We start from the raw sequence: 17,489 nt of genomic DNA, 5'->3' as shown, positions 1-17,489 counted from the left end.
TGAAGCTCAACATTCAGAAAACGAAGATCATGGCATCTGGTCCCATCACTTCATGGGAAATAGATGGAGAAACAGTGGAAACAGTGTCAGACTTTATTTTTTGGGCTCCAAAATCACTGCAGATGCTGATTGCAGCCATGAAATTAAAAGACGCTTACTCCTTGGAAGGAAAGTTATGACCAGCCTAGATAGCATATTAAAAAGCAGAGACATTACTTTGCCGACCAAGGTCCATCTAGTCAAGGCTATGGTTTTTCCCGTGGTCATGTATGGATGTGAGAGTTGGACTGTGAAGAAAGCTGATCACCGAAGAATTGATGCTTTTGAACTGTGGTGCTGGAGAAGACTCTTGAGAGTCCCTTGGGCTGCAAGGAGATCCAACCAGTCCATTCTAGAGGAGATCAATCCTGGGTGTTCATTGGAAGGACTTATGCTAAAGCTGAAACTCCGATACTTTGGCCCCCTCATGCGACGAGTTGACTCACTGGAAAAGACTCTGATGCTGGGAGGGATTGGGCGTAGGAGGAGACAGGGACGGCAGAGAATGAGATGGCTGGATGGCATCACCGACTTGATGGACATGATTTTGAGTGAACTCTGGGAGTTGGTGATGGACAGGGAGGCCTGGTGTGCTGTGGTTCATGGGGTCGCTAAGAGTCGGACACGACTGAGCGACTCAACTGAACTGAACTGATTAGGAATACAGAAATAGATAGGAAGTTTAACTTGTCATTGGCTTCCCTGGTAGCTCAGATGGTAAAGAATCTGCCTGCAAGGTGGGAGACCCAGGTTCGATCCCTGAGTTGGGAAGATCCCCTGGAGAAGGAAATGGCAACCCACAGTATTGCCTAGAGAATTCCGTGGACTAAGGGGCCTGGAGGACTGCAGTCCATGGGGTCACAAAGAGTCAGACGTGACTGAGTGACTTACACTTGTTATAGGTTACCTACTAAAAATCTGCAGACCTGCACTAATTTTAATATATTAGCTTTCATTTGGTTGTTGATTAATCCATGCATCCACATTAAAATGTATAATTCAGTTCTGTACTTGCACCAGCCGTATTTCAGGTGGTAACTCCTGACTACCACGTTAAACAGTGCAGTTGTAGAAGATTTCCCTCATTGCAGAAAGGTAACGGGACTTTACTGCTGTACACTCACCATTCTTAAACACTAGAAATATTCTCTCTAAAACCAAGAAGAAAGGTAACCGTTATCCTTGAGGTACTGGACAATGCATCATGACATGAAAAGCAGATCGGGTTGTGTCGAAAGAAACAGCGTTGCCGCTTGCGATGGCGTTGTTCACCTGGACGATGTGAGAGCCCGTGGAAGGTGTGTGAGCCAGTGACGGTCCTGGGAGGCCGACTGACACGAGATCAGCACACGGAACCGGCGGCGCTGAAGCAGCTGCAGTCTGCTTCCCCCGGAGTTTCCATGAGTCTGTTCCCCTCATAAAAGGGACAGTGTCACCTTTTTTAAAAACATTTTTTCAGTCTCTGGAACACTTCATATGAGATACGACTTAATTGTTGGAAGACGTGGTAAAGTTTACAAACATTTGAAAAGAAGAAAAACAGTGTTACTCATAAAAGTAGCTAATAGCTTATCCATGAGTAAGTTGGAGAAAGGGCATTCACAACTCTCACCAGAGAAAGGGCTGCCCACTTACTCAAGGACATAAAGCACCCGAGTAAGGAGGCACCAAGGCTCTGTGATGACCTGAAGTTACCAGTTCCCCCTAAATATAATTCAGTTTTATAAAATTCCACGAAGGAATTGAACGTGGCAAGTTATGACGTTTATGTGAAGCAGACAAGCACTTTCAAGAAAAAGGAGGTGTGTTTATGTTTAGGAAGTGTTTTGCTTAGCAGATACATGTTTAAGTAAGCTGTACTCATTAAAACAATATGCAGTTGGCAGAAATATAGACAGATTGACCCCTGGGACACAAAGAAGGACAGAGAAACACACGCATCTTCAGAGACAGCCTTTAGTCCGTAAGGAAGGGGTTTGCACTTGCAGAACTGGTTGGGGAAAAGGTGGGCATCCATAGAGAAAATCATAAAGTCATGTCCCTACCTCACACCATAGACAGAACAGCTCCATGTAGATTAATGACCTCAGTGAAAAGAGTGGAAAAAAAAAAACTTAGGGAGGAGCGGTGTGAAATTGAAGAATATGGTATCCAAGAACCACAAATCATAAGACATTTAAACGTTTCCTAGAAGCCCACTCAGATGACGGCCTCCTCCTAGGAGATGACGGGGGTGATGCGTGCCAGCCCGTGACTGCCCCTGGAATAAAGGAGGTGCATTAGGGAGATGGGCAAGACTGTGGCGTCCCTCACGGCAGCAGACCCCCGCGAAGCCGCGCCGCCTCCCTGGGAGCCAGGGCAGAGCCCAAACAGACCAGTGCGGGAGCCCCTGGGCCTGGGGGTTCTGTCCATCGCATTCGAGTCTGAGCCGGGTGCCCCAGCCCACCCCAGTTCACACGCCGGATTCCTTACTCTCCCAGGACGTCAGGAGGTGACTGTCTTTGGGTTCCAAGAGACCTTTGGGTTTAGACGAAGGACCGTCCGTCCGTCCGTTCCGTCGCTCAGTCGTGTCCGACTCTATGCGACCCCGTGGACTGTAGCCTACCAGGCTTCTCCATCCATGGGATTCTCCAGGCAAGAATACTGGAGTGGGTTACCATTTCCTTCTCCAGGGGATCTTCCCGACCCAGGGATCGAACCCAGGTCTCCCGCATTGGAGGCAGACGCTTTAACCTCTGAGCCACCAGGGAAGCCCAGTGCCGTTAAAACGAGGAGGTCTGGACGTACAGCGATGCCGGGGGTGGGGGGCGCGGAGACGAGAGGCCGCGAGACGAGGCTGTGACGGGACAGCCAGGGGGAGCAGCCCGCGCGCTCCAGGCCCGTGGGAAGCAGGCGTCGTGTCTGAGCTGCCTGAGGACGCAGACCAACCCCCCCGCCCCGGGCCTCCAGGAGGGCACGTTGACCCCACGGCTTGGGAGACCGGCTTGACGCAGCCCCCCAGGTTCCGAGTGCCCGGAGCGGCCCCGGCAGCCCCTTGCAGGCTGAAGGTGCCGTGTGTCAGGTGAAGGCATGGCCAGGGCGGGTAGTGTCTGCTCACAGCAGCAGCCCGGACGGCCATCAGGGGCGTGGGGGTCATGACACCATGTGCCCCTGCAGTGAGCAGGTCCACGCAGACGTGGGAGCTGCACGCAAGTCACGGGCCACGGCTCTCCAGAGGAGGGAGGTCCAGACGCAAGGGCACACGCAGGGCGGCCAGTGTGACTTGAGACACCTGACTGGGGGCCGCCTCATCCGTGCAGATGGCGTGAGCCTGGGACCTGCCGGGTAGGGCACAGCTGACGTCTCTGATGGAGTTAGAGGGCAGAGCCACCCGCGCCGGGCTGACGGCTGGTCCAGGGCTGGCTGCCCCTCTGCCCTCCTTGGCGTGTGGTTGCCTGGGCCCTGCTATTGCACCTAGCGGAGACAGTGAGCAAAGGGCCTGCCACCCGGAACAATATCCCTTGGCCCCTGCGGCTCTGGGACCTGGCCCACCCTCCTGAGGCAGGTCCCAGGTCTCTGGCCAGGAGGCCCATGCCCAGCTGACGTGGGGTGTGGGGGGCTCTCATCACGGGGACAGCTGGCAGCCTCCTGGAGGGAGACCCTTTCTCCAGGTGGCGGGTAGGTAGGGAGAGCACACTTGGTTTCCGTGGTAATGGGTGCCTTATTAATACTTCTCTAAGGAGGTCTGCAGCTCAGAGAAGGCAATGGCAACCTACTCCAGTACTCTTGCTGGAAAATCCCACGGACGGAGGAGCCTGGTAGGCTGCAGTCCATGGGGTCGCTAAGAGTCGGACACGACTGAGCGACTTACCTTTCACTTTTCACTTCCATGTATTGGAGCAGGAAATTGCAACCCACTCCAGTGGGTTGAATCCCAGGGACAGGGGAGCCTGGTGGGCTTCTGTCTATGGGGTCGCACAGAGTCGGACATGACTGAAGCGACTTAAACAGCAGCAGCAGCAGCAAGGCGGTCTGCAGCTACCGTGGAGCATTGGTTCGTCTCTCTTGGTGTGGGTTTTGTGGCATCACTGTAGTTTTTCTCTGATTTAGAAGACAGACCAGAACGTTGCTTCCCTAGGTCAGGTGTGGAGCTTGGCTGTGCACAGGCAGCGGAGAGGGAACTCTGGCTGTGAGCAAGGTCCCCCTCACGTGGAAGGACCCGGTTTTCACGTTTTACAGCAGGAGTTCCCAACTTCCGGGATCTCATGCCTGGTGATGTGAGATGGAGCTGATGTAATAATAGAAAGTGCATGATAAATACAATGTGCTTGAATCAGCCTGAAACCATCCCCCACCCCAGTCTGTGAAAAAAGTGGTCTTCCAGGAAACCAGTGCCTGGTGCCAAAAAGACTGGGGACTGCTGTCTGCAGGGACTTTGTGTGAGACCCGCTGGGCTCCCTTTGCGTCCTTATTGAACATATTGTTAACAATGCAGAGTGCTTTACGGAGTAACGGTCCTAGGTTATGATGAGTCACTGTTTGGGGGATTTCTCGGTGTTTGTTCATGATTTCCTTGAGGGCCAAGCCTTATGCAATAAATCTCGTCCTGGGCCGCCTGTAATCCGGCCCTCAGGCCTGTCTCTCAGAGCCGACCTCGGATAAAAAACAAGCAGCGTTTGTTCTGTTGGTCTGGCTCTGCTCGGTGCAGCTCATCCTTTGGGTTCTTTTACTGTTGTTTGCACGGATCCATCAGTGTGCACGTGCCTTGGAACACACACGTGGCACACGTACGCGTGCGCGTGCACACAGAATCCTAGACGGCTGCAGGTCACAGGCACCTGGGAGCCTCACAGGAAGTGAGTCCGTCCCGGGTTGAGACAGGCTCCCTGCAGACCACGGTGCTCGAGCCCCGTGAGCCGTTTTTGTGAGAGAGAGACGGTCTCGTGGGCGCCCGGCTCTGCTTTCTGGAGGGTCACCTCCACTCTGGTCTCTAAGCATGGGATTCGCCCCCTCCCCAGCCACAGACGGCATGAGGGATGTCGGCTTCTAGAAACAGGAGTTACGAAAGCCCTGAAAGAAAGAGATCCTGAGACAGACCCCCACCCCCAGAAAAGGGCTAGGAAGTAATTTTTAATGATTAATTTATTGAAAGCAGGATCCGAATAAGGTGCTTAGTTTGGTCCTGGACGCTATATCCTTTAGGTCTTATGGGTTTTTCTAACTCTTGAAAAGGTACTTTAAAAAGCATACGTGCAGTATAATTCAACCCCTGCCTCCTTTTCTGTCTAAACTGACTCCCGTCACCGTCTCAGGCAGGTCAGAACAGCCAAACCCAACCTCGGGGCACCCCTCTCCCCTCTGCCCTGCACCCTCCACCTGACTCCCCTGGGAGCCACACCCCTGGCAGATGCAGGGCGGGACCTCTGCGCTCCAGCGCCTCCGGCTTCCCGCCCACACCGTGCGTGCGGGGGTGTGCGGGGCGTGTCCGCGCGCGCGCGCGTGTGGGTGTGCGTGTGCGTGCGTGTGCGGGGGCGCGCGCCGGGGGGCGGGGTGCGCGTGCGTGTGTGTGTCCCAGCACTCTAGTGCCCTTGGCGGTGCCTGGTCCCCAGTTCTCCAGGGGCACTCCCCGGTGTGGATGACCCAGTGGCTTTGAGGGATGTCTCAGTTTCCAGTTTGAGGTGATCGTGATGTTCACGTGGAAGCTGCTGTGGGTGTTCATGTCCGAGTCCGTGGGTGGATTCCCAGCAGTGGGGTTGGGGGTCCTGGGAGTCGATGGCTCCAGGCCCTCCACCTGCAGGGTCACGGCCCGCCTCTCCGCTGACTCCCCAGCGGCGGGCCTTTGGATCTTGTTTCCCTGCCATAACGGGCATGTGGCGTCTCACTCTGGCTTTAATTTGCCTTTCCCTGATAACTAACAGGGGCTTCCTGGGTGGCGCAGGGGTAAAGAATCCACTTGCCACACAGGAGATGCGAGTTCAACCCCTGGGTTGGGAAGATCCCCTGGAGAAGGAAATGGCAACCCACTCCATTCTTTACAATTGCCAAGTGTTCTTGCCTGGAGACAGAGGAGGCTGGAGGGCTATAGTCCATGAGATCGCAGAGGAGCCAGGCACAGCCTAGCGACTAAACAGCAGCAACTGCTAAGGCAGAGCGTCTTCTCATGCGCCTGTTTATTAGCCACGTGTCTTTTTTGGTGAACAGTCTGTTACAATCTTTTGCCCGTTTTCACTGGGTTATTTTCATATTACTGAGATTTGAGAATCCTTTACACACTCCAGATAAAACCCTTTGTCGAGTCTGTGACCTGCAAGTATTGTCTCCCACTCTTAGCTTGTCTTCTCACCCCTTCGGAGGGTTTTTCACAGAGCAGAGGTTTACACGTTGACGCGTCCTGTTTACGGACTCTGTTGCTCCACGTGCCTGCCCTTGGCCAGAAGCACGTTGTCTTGATGGCTGTCGGCTTAGAGCAAGCCTCCGTGTCGGGTGAGACGTGCCCGACTGCGTTTTCCTTTTTCAAAGTTACTGTATTTTCTATTGAAGTACAGCTGACTTACGTTATTGTATTCGTTTTAGCGATTGAATAGTTTGACGGGGTAAACTCCGTTTAAAGTTGCTGTAAGACACTGGCTCTGTTCCCCGCTGTGCGGTACAGCCCTGTAACTTGCCTGCTTTATGCCTGCTGGTTTGTGCCTCTTAACCCCTCACCTGTCTAACCCCCCTCCGTCTCCCCACTGGTAACCGCTGGTTTGTTCTAGCTGAGTCTGTTTCTGTTCTGTGCACTCATTTGTGTTATTTTTTAGCTTTCGCACGTATGTGACATATGGAGTATTTTTTTGCTGCCTGACTTACTCTAGGTCCACCCGTGTTGTGAACGGCAGAGTTTCATTCTTTTTTACGGCCTGGTAACGCTTCATTTTATACACACACACCCCAGGTCGTCTTTAAGAATTCATCTGCTGACGGCCACCTGCGTTGCTTTCATGCCTTAGCAGTTGTCAGGAACGCTGCCATGAAAATTGGGATACATGTATCGTTTCAAGTTAGTAGCTTTGTCTCTGACCGATATGTGCCCGGGAGTGGGTTTGATGGCTCACGCGATAGCTCTCGTTTTGTTTTTTTGAGGAACCTCCATTGCATTTTCCTTGGTGACGTCACCAGCTTTCATTCCCACCACCAGTGCAGGCGGGCTCCCTTTCTCCATGTCCTCTCCAGCGTTTCTGATCTGTAGATGTTCTGATGGCGGCCTTTCAGACGGCTGTGAGGCGATGCCTCATCCTGGTTTAGACTTGCGTTTCCCTGGTGGTTGGGGCCATTGAGTCTCCTCATGTGGCTGTCGTCCATCTGGATGTCTTCTTTGGAGAAATGTCTATTCAGGTCTTCTGCTCATTTTTAAATCAGATTGGTTGTTTTTTCAACGTTGAGTTGTCTGAGCTGTTTATGTACTTTGGAAATTAAGCCCTTCTTGGTCGCATCATTTGTGAATATTTTCTGCCATTCCATAGGCTGTCCTTTGCCTTGTCTGTGGTTCCCTTTGCTGTGCAAGAGCTTTTAAGTTTAATCAGGCTCCATTTGTTTGTTTTTGCTTTTCTTTTTCTAAACTATTTCGATTGTTTTAGTTCCTTCACCTTTCCATATACATTTAAAAGTCACTTAACTAATAATTATAAAAAAGCCTCACTGGGATTTCATTGGAATTGCACCTGAATCCAAATCTTAGCTCTAGTTTGGGGAGATTTAATGTCCATAAGCCTGGCAGTGGTTGCGACAGCAGTCGGGAGTTCCTAACATGCAGACCCTGCATTTTATCAGATTTAGGTTTTTTTTTTTAATGCAAGATGTTTTTACTCATCGACTTCAGTTGTTCGTTGCTCATACACAGAGCTGTGGCTGCGTTCAGTCTTGCGAAGGTCAGCAGTTCTTGGAGCTCGTTTCCACACTCTCCTGCGTTCCTCGGGACGTCCCGCATCGCGACCCTCTTGTCTGCAGTGAGAAGAGCTTCACTCCGTCCTTCCCTCTGCCTCTGCCTCTTCTCCTTTGCCCTGGGCAGGCCTTCAGTGCTGTGCTGAATGGCAGTGCTGCGAGGATGTGCTTGGCCTTGCTCCCAACCTTAGGGGAGAATATTCCATCTCTCACTGTCCAGCGTGATGTTTGCTGGGGGCCTTTGGACATGTTCTTTATCAGGTGGAGGGGGTTGTCATCTATTCCTGGTTCACAGATCCAGCTCAGTCATGTCCAACACTTTGCGACCACATGGACTGCAGCATGCCAGGCCTCCCTGTCCATCACCAACTCCCGGAGCTTGCGCAAACTCCTGTCCATCCAACCATCTCATCCTCTGGCATCCCCTTCTCCTCCTGCCTTCAGTCATTCCCAGCATCTGGGTTTTTTCCAATGAGTCAGTTCTTTGCATCAGGTGGCCAAAGAGCTTCATTTTCAGCATCAGCCCTTCCAATGAATATTCAGGACTGATTTCCTTTAGGATGGACTGGTTGGATCTCCTTGGTGTCCAGGGGACTCTCAAGAGTCTTCACCAACACCACAGTTCAAAAACATCACTTCTTTGGCGCTCAGCTTTCTTTATAGTCCAACTCTCACATCCATAAATGACCACTGGAAAAACCAAAGCTTTGACTAGACAGACATTTGTTGGCAAAATAATGTCTCTTCTTTTTAATATGCTGTCTAGGTTGGTCATAGCTTTTCTTCCAAGGAGCAAGCGTCTTTTACTTTCATGGCTGCAGTCACCATCTGCAGTGATTTTGGAGCCCCCAAAATAAAGTCTGTCACTGTTTCCACTGTTTCCCCGTCTATTTGCCATGAAGTGATGGAACTGGATGCCATGAGCTTAGTTTTCTGAGTGTTGAGTTTTAAGCCATTTTTTCATTCTCTCTTTCACTTTCATCAAGAAGCTTTTTAGTTCCTCTTTGCTTTCTGCCATTAGGGTGGTGTCATCTGCGTATGTGAGGTTATTGGTATTTCTCCTGGCAATCTTGATTCCAGCTTGTGCTTCCTCCAGCCCGGCGTTTCTCATGATACACTCTATAAGCAGGGTAACGATATACAGCCTTGATGTACTCCTTTCCCGATTTGGAACCAGTCTATTGTTTCATGTCCAGGTCTAACTGTTGCTTCTTGACCTGCATACAGATTTCTCAGGAGGCAGGTCAGGTAGTCAGGTATTCCCATCTCTTGAAGAATTTTCTAGAGTTTGTTGTGAACCACACAGTCAAAGGCTTTGGCATAGTCAATGAAGCAGAAGTAGATTTTTTTCTGGAACTCTCTTGCTTTTTCCATGATCCAGCGGATGTTGGCAATTTGATCTCTGGTTCCTCTGTCTTTTCTAAATCCAGCTTGAACATCTGGAAGTTCACGGTTCACGTACTGTTGAAGCCTGGCTTGGAGGATTTTTTGGGCATTACTTTGCTAGCATGTGAGATGAGTGCAGTTGTGAGGTAGTTTGAGCAGTCTTTGGGATTGGAATGAAAACTGAGATTGTCCAGTCCTGTGACCACTGTTGAGTTTTTCAAATTTTCTGGCATATTGAATGCAACAGTTTCACAACATCATCTTTAAGGGTTTCTAATAGCTAAACTGGAGCCCCATCACCTCCCCTAGCTTTGTTTGTGGTGATGCTTCCTAAGGCCCACTTGACTTCGCATTCCAGGATGTCTGGCTCTAGGTGAGTGATCATAATATTGTGTTTATCTGGGTCATGAAGCTCTTTTTTATATAGTTCTTCTGTGTATTCTTGCCACCTCTTCTTAATATCCTCTGCTTCTGTTAGGTCCATACCATTTCTGTCCTTTAGCGAGCCCATCTTTGTGTGAAATGTTCCCTTGGTGTCTCTAATTTTCTTGAAGAGATCTCTATTCTTCCCCTTTCTATTGTTTTCCTTTATTTCTTTGCACTGATCACTGAGGAAGGCTTCCTTATCTCTCCTTGCTATTCTTTGGAACTCTGCATTCAAATGGGCATATCTTTCCTTTTCTCCTTTGCCTTTAGCCTCTCTTCTTTTCACAGCTACTTGTAAGGCCTTCTCGGACAACTGTTTTGCCTTTTTGCATTTCTTTTTCTTGAGAATGATCTTGATCCCTGCCTCCTGTACAATGGCACAAACCTCCATCCATAGTTCTTCAGGCACTCTATCAGATCTAATCCCTTGAATCTTTTAATCAATGTGACTTCGGTGTTGACTGCCTGGTGATGTCCATGTGTAGAGTCTTCTCTTGTGTTATTGGAAGAGGGTGCTTACTATGACCAGTGCATTCTCTTGGCAAAACTGTTAGCCTTTGCCCTGCTTCATTTTGTACTCCAAGGCCAGACTTGCCTGTTACTCCAGGTAGCTCTTGACTTCCTACTTTGCATTTCCATCTCCTGTAATGAAAAGGACATCTTTTTTGGGTGTTAGTTCCAGAAGGTCTTGTAGGTCTTCATAGAACCGTTGAACTTCAGCTTCTTCAGCATTACTGGTTGGGGCATAGACTTGGATTACTGTGATATTGAATGGTTTGCTTTGGAAACAGACAGAGATCATTCTGTCATTTTTGAGATTGCACCAAGTACTGCATTTCAGACCCTTTTGTTGACTCTTGTTGACTGAGGGCTGCACCATATCTTGTAAGGGATTCTTGCCCACAGTAGTAGATAAAATGGTCACGTGAATTAAATTTACCCATTCCAGTCCGTTTTAGCTCACTGATTCATAAAGTGTCAATCTTCTCTCTTGCCATCTCCTATTTGACCACTTCCAATTTACCTTGACTCACGGATCTAATATTCCAGGTTCCAGTACAGCGTTGCTCTTTCCAGCATCGAACTTTGCTTCCATCACCAGGCACATCCACAACTTGATGTTGTTGTTTGGCTCTGTCTCTCCATTCTCTCTGGAGTTATTTCTCCACTGATCTCCAGTAGCATACTGGGCACCTACCGACCTGGGGAGTTCATCTTTCAGTGTCCTATCTTTTTGCCTTTTCATACTGTTCACGGGGTTCTCAAGGCAAGAATGCTGAAGTGGTTTGCCATTCCCTTCTCCAGTAGATCACGTTTCGTCAGACCTCTCCACCGTGACCCGTCTGTCTTGGGTGGCCCCACAGGGCATGGCTCATAGTTTCACTGAGTCAGACAAGGCTGTGGTCCATTGATCAGATTGGTTAGTTTTATGTGAATGTGCTTTTCATTCTGTCTGCCCTCTGATGGAGAAGGATAAGAGGCTTATAGACTCTTTGTGACCCCATGAACTATACAGTCCGTGGAATTCTCCAGGCCAGAATACTGGCGTGGGTAGCCTTTCCCTTCTCTAGGATATCTTCCCAACCCAGGGATTGAACCCAGGTCTCCTGCATTGCAGGCGGATTCTTTACCAGCTGAGCCACAAACGAAGCTATTCCTGGTTCACACAGAGTTTTTAACCATGAAAGCATATTGAATTTTATCAGAAGTTCTTCTGAATCAGTTGAGGTCTTCCGGTTTTCGTATTTAGTCTGTTGACATGTATTACGCTGATTGCAAATATTGAACCAACCTTGCAAACCAACCCCCTTTGGTTATGGCATATTGTTCATTATTCCTTTAATATATGTCTGAGTTCACCTTGCTAATGCTTTGTTGAAGCTGTTTACATGAAGGAATACTGGTCTGCAGTTCCCTTTTTGTGCTGCTTTGTCTGTTTCTGGTGCTGGTATCGGGGTATTTACTAACTGCATAAAATTAGTTGAGAAATATTCTTTTCTGTTTCCTGGACGATATTTTGTAGGGTTGGTGTTATTGGAGTTTTCTTTTTCACACGTTTTTAGTCGTTAGTTCTGCTTCTTTTTATCGTCTGTTTTATGATGATGATGACGACTCTTGTCTGCGGCGGGTCTCCGTGGCTGCACTGACCCTCTCTAGCCTGGCGCTCAGGCTTCTCCCCTGGACGGCCTCTCTTGTTGCGGAACGCGGGCTCTGGGCCTGGGGGCTCAGTAGCTGCTGCCCACGAGCTTAGTCACCCAGCGGTATGTGGATGTTCCTGCAGCGGAGACTGAACCTGTGGTCCCTGAATGGGCAGGTGAATTCCTGTTCCCCGGGCCGCCCGGGAAGCCCTCAGTTTCTTTAGTAGGTCAGGCTGTTGTTCATCTGGTGAGTTTGGGCAGATCGTGACTGTCAGGGAGTTGACCCTTACCGTCTCAGTTCGCGGATTTTGTGTTCCTCGGGCTACCTGTGGGCTCCCTCATCATGCTCTCCCGTCCCCGCGAGCTCTGGAGTGGCGTTCCTTCTGATTCGGGCCATTTTTGCCCTCTGTCTCTTTTTTCTTTTGTGTTCCTGGAGTTTTTAATCAAGTCTATTGCTCTTTCCAAAGGACCGGATTTGGGTTTTATATTTTTCTAATTGTGTCTTTGTTTTCAGTTTCATTGTTCTGCTTTTATTCTCCTTAATTCCTGCCTTCTCACTTTGGGCTTAATTTGCTCTTTTCCTGGTGTCTTAAGGTCAAGCTTAGGTCATGCGCTGGAGAGTCTTCCTTTTCTGCTGTAAGATCTAACGCTGCGGACTGTCCTTTCAGCACCGCTTCAGCTGCACCCCGCCATTCTTGACGCCGTGTTTGCCCCGTTTGTTGCTTTCATTGCACAGAGAGTGTCATGTCCTTCCAACCTCCTCTGTGTCCTGCTGGTGATTTAGCAGGGTGTGATTGAGTGCCCCAGGTGGGTGATGTTTTCCAGCCGTCTTCCCATCACTGATTTCTAGCTGACTCCACTCTCGTCAGAGGCCATAGAGTATGTGATTCCGGTTCTTCAGTGTGTGTGGAGCATTGCTTCATTGCCCAGGATGTGGTCCATCCTGGTGAACATGAACTCGGGCTGGGCTAGGGGCTGCGAGGGGGGCCCTGCCATGGGAGGGGTCCTGCCGGGGTCCCCGCCTCACTGCGGAGAGTCAGGGACTGTCGGGGCACACTGTGTCTCCACGCTGGAGTGGACAGTTGGAGCATTTCCTGCCTGGGGGAGGCCTCATGTCTGTCTCCTGGCGCCTGTGGACCAGGTGGAGGGCGGATGCATCTCCGTGCAGACAGATGGGGCAGGCGGGACCCTGCAGAGGAGAGGGTGGGGCCCCAGGTGAGCCCTGAGGGCAGGGTCCCTGGAACCCTGCAGCTGGGAGTGGGTCCCTGGGGCCTCCCCAGTCTGCGTCTTGGCCGGCTCTCTGCCCTGCCCGTCCGTGGACCCTCTGCAGGGGGGGCTTGGTCCAGCAGCCTCGGCAGCCTGGCTGGGTCTGGGCAGGGGCCCCAGGAGCCGCCGCAAGTGACCAGGGTGCCAGGGCCAACGGAGGCCTGGGCTCTGCAGGGTGGGACATGGGGGCATCCGAGCGCTCGGCCGCCGCTGAGCCTGTCTGTGCTCTGGCAGGTTATGCAGCCTGACCTTGAAGAAGCTGGTGGTCTTCAAGGAGCTGGAGAAGGAGCTCATCTCCGTGGTGATTGCTGTCAAGATGCAGGTGAGGGTTCCCTCTGGCGCCCTCTGGGGCCCTGCAGGTGTGCGTCCTGCCCGGGGACCAGACGGGGCCCTCCCCCGTGCAGACAACCCCCCCAACCCCCAGCACGGTGAAGGGCAGGCCATGCGGGTCCCAGGACGGGAGGAGAGTGTGTGCGCTGACTGTAGCTGTGAAGGCCAGGCCAGACCCCTGCTCCCTCACCCTGATCCCCCCACCACCACCACGGCCAAGCCCTCCCCCCGGCTGGCTGCGCCACACTCCCAGGCCCTGATGCTCCGTGTCCCTCGGGCCTCAGAGGCTCCCCTTCTGCCTTTGAGCAAATGTTGTGTCTCGAGGGGCCGGGACCCCAGGCCTCAGCGCCCCCTGCGCCCAGCTGCCCTGGAGGAGGGGTCCTGTTAGCCCCATGGGGCCCCTGGCCCTCTGGGGGGCCGGGTCCCGCGTCCACTCTTGGGGCGGCCCTCGGCCCTTTGCAGACCCTGTGGCGAAGGCCGTGCTAGGCCCACCACTGCAGCCCCTCCCACCCTAGCGTGGCTCACAGGTGCCCATGGGCAGCTCCTTGAAGGGGGCATGTCCCTGGTGGGGCCTGTCCTCTGAGGACCCCGGAGGGTCAGCCCTGCAGGGTGGAGTCCGGCCTCACCCCCCGCCCCAGGCTGCTGGCGCCTGCGTTTGCAGCTGGTCTGAGCGCTCTGACCCTGAGGGTTCACAGGGCCTCCTGACGGCACCTTCAGAAGCAGCTCGGGGCTCGGGGCCGGGCTACCCTCTCAACCGGAGGTCAAAATGGAGCCCAGGGCCTAGGGAGGAGAGCCTGGCATCCGAGGAAGGGCTCCTAGCCCGAGGGGCGGCGGCACTCCCCGCTCACGGGACGGCGCCCACTCAGGAGCTGGCCCTGCCGGACCGTGGGCGGCCCTCTCTGCTCGGGGCCCCAGCCCGGGAACCTCTCCGGGTCAGAGCAAGGGGGTGGACCCTCCCAGGCCCCAGATACCCGCGCCGTTGACCTCTGACACAGCCAGCCCCCCACTGGGGCCCCGTCCCTCCAGCTGCCCTTCCCACGGTCCTGCCTGGACCCCGTCCCTATGGAGCATTCGGCCCCTGACGGGCCCAGGCCCCCTCGCAGCCACCCCGCCCATCCGGCCAGCTCACCTCGGCTCCCGCGTCACCAGCCTGCCCCCCATGTGGCCTCCTGGCCGGCTCATCCTCAGGCCTCCCGTCCCGCTGGGTCTCCTGCCTTTCAGTCCACTCCCAGCTCCTCCGTCGCCCCCAGGCCCTCATAGCAGATGAGCTGGCCCCCCGGCTGACCCTGTGGTCGCTGCTGCCCCTGCCCGCATCCTTGCTGGGACCCCCCTTCACCTGGCACAGGCCTGTCCATTGAGGGCCTGACCCAGGCGGGCTCAGGGGTGCAGGGAGCTTGGCATGGCTGTGATGGTACAGGGGCGAGGCCAGGGATGGGGAGCGCCAGGCCGCAGGGGTGTCCGCCCTCTGGGCGTGCGGGGGCTCCGGCCCGTGTGCATCCAGAGGGCGCTGTCGTCCCTGCGGGCCCAGAGCGGTGCCCTCCCTGCCGCGGCGCCATCAGTGTCTTCTCCGGCCGCACCTGCTACGCCCTCAACCGTCTCTGGCCCCTCGTCCTGGTCGCACGCTGGGGCGCCCCGCCAGCGGGTGGCCTCTGCTCGCCCGCCCGGCCTGTGAGCCTGGCTCCTCCCGGCGCTCCCTGGACGCGGGGCTGCGCTGGCCCCACTGTGTCTGCTCCCTGCACTCGGTGGAGCAAGTTCTGAGGCTGGCTGTGTGGGGACAGCTGCTTTTAGGATGATGGTGGTGACCATCTTTAATCCATTTGGAACTTCTTCTGGGCCAAGGTTTGAGGTCAGGACTGGGTGTTTTCTACGGACCATCTGTCCACGTATCATGGCCATTTAGTGAGTAGCTTTTCCTGTCAGGGCCCTCTCTGGTATCTCAGCTGGTAAAGAATCCGCCTGCAATGCGGGAGACCTGGATTCGATCCCTCGGTTGGGAAGATCTCCTGGAAAAGGGAAAGGCTACCCATGACAGTCCATGAGGTCGCAAAGAGTCGGACACGACTGAGCGACTTTCACTTTTCCTGCCAGCCTGCAGGCTCCTTAGTACGTTCCACACTGGGTCTGTCTTTACCCCCGTCCCTGTGTTCCCCGGGTCTGGTTTGGGCTGGTGCTGCCCTCCCCGTCCTGCGGCCGTGCTGCTGGGCTTCAGTCACTGGCCGCCTCAGCCATTCTGCTGCGGGCAGGGAGGGGGGACACCCGTCATCGTCCTGCCTTCCTGGGGACATGCGGCCTCTGCACGTCTGCTCACCACCTTCATCTTCGTCCCGTGAGTGCAGGGAGCTTGGCCGTGACCCATCTCAGTCTCCTCTTCAGGTCCTGAGACGGACCGCTAGAGGAGGTTGTCCAGTCGCTCAGTCGTGTCCGACTCTTTGTGACCCAATGGACTGCAGCACCCCAGGCCTCCCTGTCCGTCACCAACTCCCGGAGCTTGTCCATCGAGTCGGTGATGCCGTCCCACCGTCTCACCCTCTGTCGCCCCCTTCTCCTCCTGCCCTCAGTCTTTCCCAGCATCAGGGTCTTTTCTAATGAGTCAGCTCTTCACATCAGGTGGCCAAAGTATTGGAGCTTCAGCTTCAGCATCAGTCCTTCCAATGAACATTCAGGGCTGATCTCCTTTAGGATGGACTGTTGGATTTCCTTGATGTCCAAGGGACTCTCCAGAGTCTTCTGCAACACCACAGTTCAAAGCAGAAGCCCCGGTGGTGCCTCTGGGAACCCCACGCTCAGGCCTCCCGCCCCCTCCCCGTCTGCAGCTCTTCAGCTGACAGTTTGAAACGGACCGAGTCGCTCGCTGGTCTTTGCTGTTTCACTGCAACGTGCCCTCTTCTGAGTCCCGCTGCCTTGTTCTGTGCCAGGGCTCCAAGCGGATCCTGCGGTCCCACGAGATCGTGCTGCCCCCTAGTGGACAAGTGGAGACCGACCTGGCGCTCACCTTCTCTCTGCAGGTGGGTCCGCCCTCGCCGGGTGCCCCTTGCCCAGTGCCCGCATGGCCGGCCCCTCTCCCACGGGGCGGGCTCTCCAGGGTTGGAATCCTGCTTGGGGTGTCAGGTCGAGTCTTTCCTCCCGTTCCCACGATGAAGAGAGGGTGGTGAGGCCAAAACTCAGGTGCTCAGGTTCGGTCGTCTCTTCCGTGTTTAGAAGAGATGCGGGCTGGGGCGGGGCGGAAAGCGACTGCCTTTTCAGACTGAAGGAGAGGCAGGGGGAAGGGGCCGCGGAAAGCCGGTGCTGTAGGCTCAACCCCTCGATGTTCCGGGCTGCACTGCTGCTGGGCCTTAGACTGGGACCCCCCACCGAGTGTGAAGCGGGTCTCCCGGTGTTGGGGGTGGGCAGACCAGCATCCCCCAGGCTCCTTCTCCCCCCACTTCTCTTTTCATAATTAAGACCCGAGTTGTTTTGATTCAGCCCGTGCAGTTCTGGCTGAGCACACCTGCTGTATTAGCATCAGTGCCTCCAAACCCCAGAAACCAGTCGCTGTGAGCACATAAGATGGGGCTGTGCTGCAGCCAGTCTGCAAGAGCCCTGCCATCCTCCCCTCCCAGACCGGCCCCCAGGCCACCTCACTGCCCCAGCCCTGTGGCAGCTTGAGTTTTGTGTTGACTTTTCTTTCGGGGGGTGGGGGCTGGTGAGGAGAATCAGGTTCTCAGCTCCCCAACCAGGGACTGAACACAGGCCCTTGGCAGTGAGAGCCAGAGTCCCAACTGCTGGACCGCCAGGGAATACCCCAGGAATCAGGTCTATTGAGTGTAATTTCCAAAGCATGCAGTTCACTGTTTTTGAGTCTGTGGCTCCTTGGGCGTGGACACAGGTGTGTCACCTCTGCCTCAGCCCAGGAGGAGCATAGCCTGTGGTCCCCCGGCTTTTAAAGTAGGTTCCTAGCTGTGACCCTTGAGGAAGCATGCCCGTCTGCTCTGTCCACACGAGAGTGCCAGTGTGCACAGGCACCCG

At 53.9% G+C, this 17,489-nt stretch overlaps 1 protein-coding gene across 4 annotated transcripts in view; it reads left to right on the top strand.

Annotated features, from left to right (window-relative positions):
- Positions 1-17,489, top strand: part of PACS2 (phosphofurin acidic cluster sorting protein 2) — a 63,752-nt gene that overhangs the window by 23,225 nt on the left and 23,038 nt on the right. For all 4 annotated transcript variants that reach the window (XM_055418673.2, XM_055418672.2, XM_055418671.2 and 1 more), the window contains exons 2-3: positions 13,389-13,476; positions 16,400-16,489. In XM_055418673.2, coding sequence (XP_055274648.1) covers positions 13,389-13,476; positions 16,400-16,489 — 178 coding nt within the window. The remainder of the gene's footprint in view (positions 1-13,388; positions 13,477-16,399; positions 16,490-17,489) is intronic.

The sequence above is a fragment of the Moschus berezovskii genome, chromosome 21, assembly GCF_049115385.1.
Source record: "Moschus berezovskii isolate FMDL1 chromosome 21, NW_MosBer_1.0, whole genome shotgun sequence".
Classification (NCBI taxonomy): domain Eukaryota; kingdom Metazoa; phylum Chordata; class Mammalia; order Artiodactyla; family Moschidae; genus Moschus; species Moschus berezovskii.
This window is presented reverse-complemented; position numbering and strand designations above follow the sequence as displayed.